Consider the following 6,335-nt stretch of genomic DNA (forward strand, 5'->3'; position numbering starts at 1 on the left):
TAGAAGAAGTTAGGGACCTTGACTACTGGGAAAGACTTCAAATTTTAAAATTATAGTCTAGAAAGGAGAAGAGAACGCTACATGATAATACAAGCATGGAAGCAAATAGAAGGAATTACTGAAAACATCATGGAGCTTAAAATATGAGAAAGAGCAAGCCGAGGTAGATTAATAGTGCCAAAAAATATACCAAGAAAACTAAGGAAGGCACACAGGACATTAATCCACTACGCACCAGCATCGATAATGCAGCGACTATTTAATGTGCTGCCAGCTCATCTAAGAAACATATCCGGAGTGAGCGTAGATGTGTTTAAGAATAAGCTCGATAAATACCTAAGATGCATCCCAGACCATCCAAGACTGGAAGATGCAAAATACACCGGAAGATGCATTAACAACTCTCTGGTGGATATACGAGGTGCCTCACACTGAGGGACCTGGGGAAACCCAAACAAAAAATAAGGAAATAAGGTAAGGTAAGGCTCTCTCTCTCTCTCTCTCTCTCTCTCTCTCTCTCTCTCTCTCTCTCTCTCTCTCTCTCTCTCTCTCTCTCTCTGACACATAAAATTTCTCACCATCTTTATAATTAACATTCTCTATCTCATTAGTTATAACTTTAAAATGGATCTATAAGGTCAAATAAACTATAGGGATATAACTCCTCATTAATTACCTATTCACCATCTTTGGGATCTGTAGAATATTTTTCGTGTTATAAATAAATTCCATGGGAGTTTATTTCCTGTAAACTCTAAGAAATCTGCATTTATAGGTTTGAAGTTCGTGTTGGGTCACGAAATCAGTAGAAAATAATGCTTTAAACAGAACGGCATTGAGTTCTAGAAGGACATTTAATTCAAAATTCAAATAGAGGTATCCGAATGCAAGTTGCTGTAAAAGATTCGTGTCTGACTTCTGAAGTTCGTCTAAAACGTTCATACTTCTATGGAAATGAATCACAGTGTTATGTAGGTTACCTGTCTGGCAATGGATTTCAGTTGAACTCACTAAAAACTTGATCAGTTACATGCGCTGTATGACTCAAGGACCAATCCACTAGATTTAGAAGAAAATACAACGAAGTAAAAGTACGCGGTAGTACTTTGAAAATAATCGCAAAAATCGAAGGTTTGGCGAAGGGTATGTTTTCAACCATGTCTACTGGCTTATTTATTTAAGTTTTACACAGCAATAAGGAATCAGGAGCAAAACAAGACTGTTTGGCGTGGCGAAGTTGTGCTCTCTACTGAGTGCCCTTCTAGTCTTCTTTCTTAAGTCACATCTATTTAATTTGCCAATCATCTTTGGTGATTAGATTACTGGTTAATCTGATGCTTTACTGTAGGCTACATTCTATTTACCTTATCAACATTTTGTAATTTATTTATGATGGCAAAGAAATCAATTACATATATTATCTATGAAATAGATTATCTAAGTTTGAGAAATCGACTTCATTCCAGAATATCATGGTATAAATTAAAAATGCTTTGTTTTCAACACAATACATATGAAATAATGATGACAAACAATCTCTTGCTAAGATGAAAAATAATACACTCAAATGAAGAGGCCCCCCCCCCCCTTTCCTTTGGGAGCGACATAAAGGACTTTGCCCCCCGGGGGCCAAATGCCCTCACGATACCACTACGTAAACTCGAAACAAATTATGATTGCCAGCATATATACATATGTGTTCATGTACATAAACTAATAAGTATATGTTATTCTATGTGTATGCATGAATTGGTTTTCGTCCATTTGATACTTCATGAACCTCTGTAAGTATACATTTCACTGCTTCGACAATAACCACTCACATTTCTAAAGTTCCCCTGAGTGAAATATAATGGAATCTTTTGAAAATAACTAAAACAAACACAAGTCCTTAAAAGAAACCATGTTTTTAAGCCATATTTCCTTCTCTGCGTAAAACATGATAAAAAAAATACACTTATATTCAAAATTAAAACCTATTTAGAATCAAAGTCTGGTTTTCCCTCGACCAATCAATCAGCTTGAGAAACGGCCACATGACCAAGGTCACTAGAAGGTTGTTTGCAGCTGAAACTTTCATGCTCTTCAATGCACAAGAACAATATATAAAGACGTTTGACAGATTCAATGGTACCTATCGGTCGACAGCCCCATTACCCACAATGCATCTTCCATCGACTCTTCTGGCCGTGTGCTTGGCTCTCGCCACTGGTATGTCTTTGACTAGATGTCTTTATTTTTACCTTTTCCTTAGCTTCGGTGATTTTTCATTGGTTTTTAAAAACTGTTAACATAAGATTTTGATTAGCGAAAACAGTTTTAAGGTCTGATGAATTTATTTATTGATGATCTTTATTTGCATGTCAAAATATATACTTTTACTAGAATATCAGAGGCTTTTTTTAACTGAATTTACTTTGGATATGATAAGATAAATAATAAAACATTGAGTTTATCAATTCGTTGACACTTACAAAATCTATTGCAAGAAGTATCCTAATATATTGCAGATATTGCGATATAGTTTCATCAAATTTTACTCATGAATATTCTACCTACTTCCGTTTTCCTTTAGCCCTTTAAAACTCAAGTCCTATAAAGCTTCCCTCCACCATGTGACCTTGTATTAATAAAATAAGAAAATAAAAAATATTTAGTATTTAGTTCAATTTTCAATTTTATCTCTAATATTCCTCTTGTAATCAAAGTATTTTGACAGTTTCGCATCACTTACATATACCCCTACCCCTACCTCTGCTATGGATCCAACGAGCAATACTGCTGATGCTATGCAAAAAAGTTCCTATCTCTCTCGACCATTACTTAATGGCCTCACTTTTTTTCTCATCTCAAGGGCTTCCCCAGATACCAAAACTCCACAGGAGGAAGCCCATTCCCTTAGGAATCGTTGGGGGAGACGAGGCGACGCCTGGGGAGTTCCCCCACCAGATTTCTATGCAGATCGAGAGTGCCTTCGGAAGGTTTCACAGCTGCGGTGGATCCATCTATAACGAGAACTACATCATCACCGCTGCTCATTGCTCTGAAAGGTAAGTGTTTTTAAGTGTGTGTGAGAGAGAGAGAGAGAGAGAGAGAGAGAGAGAGAGAGAGAGAGAGAGAGAGAGAGAGAGAGAGAGAGAGAGAGAGAGTCTATAGAAGCAGGTAGTATTAACAGTAATTGCTTGAGGGTTAGGTGTAAAATGGATTTTGAGCGAAGCGAAAAATCTATATTTGGGTGAGATAGCCATGTCGTCCTGATGGAAGGTTCCTTCAGTAGCTTCCTAAGGGGTATATATGACTACAGCAGATAATCCCAGAGAATTAAACTAAAGGTTTCACAGAATTCTAACTTCTGGCGCGAGTACCCATAAGGTTTCCCTTTAGGATATCGTATAATAACAGGGGACGTATGCTTGACACACCACATAGCTATCTGTACCTCACATAGCGTTTACGCTTCGAGTGGGAATAGTGGCAAGTTATGGGAGGAGCCGTTACAAAGTTCTCCTCCTCCGTTACTGTTTTGGTACTTGGCGACGTCAACATCCGGTCGCCATGTTGGCCACCATCTTGGATGATGCCGACAGAGCACGCCACTGTCATTCCTTTCGGCGTTTATGCCAGCCTCCATGATACAATAAGATTGGGAAGGGCCTGTCAAGGCCGAATAGAGAACAAGGGTGGGTCCATCAGGACGACATGGCTATCTCACCCAAAAATAGACTTTTTGCTATGCTCAAAATCCGTTTTTTGGGCTCAAGCCATGTCGTCCTGTGGAAGTGTGCCAGAGAATTAATGTATCGTGGATTTTTCCCCTTTTTTGTAGTGCCTTTTGACTTTTAAATAATATTCCTTTGGTCTGATGACCTGTGGCATATCCGTCACATGCCACATCAGGTAAGCATATACCATGTAACTGCTTCCTAGCCCCCTGGCAGGGAAGTCCTAAATGGACAGAAGGAACATCTTGAAGTTGCTTGATAGAGGAACTCACCTAGTCTCGGAGATACCTACCGGTCCCAGGGCCAGATAGAGAAGGTAAGTATACTCGTGTTGGAACAAGTTACCTTAATCTAGATGAGCATGCATCAAGAGAACAAATTTATAACATTGTTCATAAAATATCAAAACAAAGGGTAATAAAAGTCTGTAACAGTATTTTATTTCATGAGAAAGAGAGGGCGAAATGAGACGCACAGGGTAACCTAATACCCTTTTATTCATTAAAACAGGATTAGCATGAAATAGGTAAAAAAAAAAAATTTATGGATATTTATCACGTGAATGGAAGGTCCAATAACTGGATATATTCTTTTAAATCTAGGAATTGGTGTCTTCTGTTCCTTGATAAAGATTCACCTGTATTGGATATTTATCATGTGAATGGAAGTTAACAATAATCAATGCAATTAAAAACATAGACCAAAGACATCAAAAGAAGTGAGTGTGGAATCTGAAAAGGAAAACTTGTCATTACACACATTAGTTCCAGAGGAACTATAAAGTCTTTCTAGAAAGTCTTATATACACTTTATGTTAAAACATGAGGCACACGTGTTACAGTCTATGTTACTTCACCTTGTAGAAGAACAGTCTTTAGCGTCACTACATAGCACTTAAACTCATTATGTTTCGCACTAGGGTCAACACAGGCACCCGTGGAGTTAGAGTCCCGAATAACTCACTGTTCTACGCAGCACTAAGCAGCAGGTTTTAGCACACTACCTGCTGCCACCATATGGCGCCGCAACTTTTGACCCTGCTATGCGTAGTGTTTGAAAAACTCTTTTGATGATTTCCAGCCCATGAAAGAACGAAGACTCTCAAAGTCCATCGTCTGGAAGAAAATCAGGGAAGAGGCGACTTTCCTGGGATCATGACCTGCGGGTGTACTGTCAGGATCTGCTCTGCGAATAAAGTAAGTGATCTTCACCCTTAATTGTTTGAGTGACAAATCAGATCCTGATGCTTCTCCTTTAAAGAGCTGTCCTCCGCCAAAGTCTGAAGTTTTTCGAAAATAGACCTTTAGACTCTCTACTGGGCATAGAGAGACATCTTCCTTCAGGGGGCAGATTCTCCAAGGGCCCCACCGTCTGGTGGGAAGCTCGTTCTTGGCTAGAAACGTTGGGTCAGGAAAGAGGGTAAGTTCGCCTGTGTCAGCTAACTGTATCTAGCCCTCTTCTCTTGATAAAGCCACAATCTCCCTGACTCGGGCTCCCGAGGCGAGAGCAAAAAGGAAAATCACTTTTTGAGTCAAATCTTTCAGCGGGTAAGACTCGTTGTCCAGACTTGAGGCAAACTGGATCACTTTGTCGAGAGACCAGGAGATAGGTCTCGGAGGAGGTGCAGGACGGAGTCTAGCACATGCCTTTGGCAGCTTGTTAAAGATGTTGTCGGACAGGTCGATCTGGAAGGCATATAGTAGTGGTCTTATCAAGGACGATTTGCAGGTAACAATAGTGTTGGCTGCCAAGCCCTGTCCATGAAGGTGAATAAAGAAGGACAGACAAAAATCTATAGAGATTTCCGTAGGATTTTTAGCCTTGACGAAGGACACCCATTTCTTCCAGGAAGACTCGTATTGCCTTCAGGTAGACTTAGTTTTGTATTCCTCTAGGGAGTCCAAGCTTTTCTTCGAGATCCCAAACCTCTTCTTAACTGTTAGGGAGAGAAAATCATGAGCTATAGGTCCCTGGTTTTCCTTGATGAAGCGAAGACAATCGACTTCTGAACTTAACGGGATAGAACTAGGTCCGGCAGGGGAATTATCTTGGGTTGTAACTCCAGGATTAGAGGGAACCAGTTGCTCCGGGGCCACTTGGGTGCCACTAGGGCTGCTGTGCCTTGGAAGGTTCTCAGGTTGGTGGGGACTTTCAGCAGAAGGTTGGGTGGAGGAAACAGGTAAATCTTGGACCATCTGTTCCAATCCAGGGACATGGCGTCCACTGCTTCCGCTCTTGGGTCCTCGTAAGGGGCCACGTAACGAAGAAGTTGTTTGTTGTCGCTCGTCGCGAGGAGGTCGATCTGCAGTTCCGGGACTTGGCGAGAGATAAAGGAGAATGAATCTGTGTCTAGGGACCATTCTGACTCTATCGGGGTTGTCCTTGATAGAGCATCCGCCGTCACATTGCGGAATCCTTGAAGGTGAACTGCTGAGAGGTGCCATCTCTTCTTGTCCGCAAGGCGGAAGATGGGAAGTAACACTTGGTTGAGTTGGGGTGATCTTGAGCCCTGACGGTTGAGAAATCTGACCACAACGGCGCTGTCCAGAGTTAGACGGATGTGGGACGAGGGTCGTGGAGACAGCCTTTTCAGAGAAAGATGGACCGCCATGG

General features: G+C 40.9%; 1 protein-coding gene across 1 annotated transcript in view; it reads left to right on the top strand.

Annotated features, from left to right (window-relative positions):
- The first annotated feature begins 2,102 nt into the window (after positions 1-2,102).
- Positions 2,103-6,335, top strand: part of LOC137648668 (trypsin-1-like) — a 10,239-nt gene continuing 6,006 nt past the window's right edge. Inside the window, exons 1-2 of the mRNA XM_068381676.1 lie at positions 2,103-2,211; positions 2,855-3,050. Of these exons, the coding sequence (XP_068237777.1) occupies positions 2,163-2,211; positions 2,855-3,050 (245 nt within the window). The 5' untranslated portion in view covers positions 2,103-2,162. The remainder of the gene's footprint in view (positions 2,212-2,854; positions 3,051-6,335) is intronic.

Source organism: Palaemon carinicauda, chromosome 10 (genome assembly GCF_036898095.1).
Source record: "Palaemon carinicauda isolate YSFRI2023 chromosome 10, ASM3689809v2, whole genome shotgun sequence".
Lineage (NCBI taxonomy): Eukaryota > Metazoa > Arthropoda > Malacostraca > Decapoda > Palaemonidae > Palaemon > Palaemon carinicauda.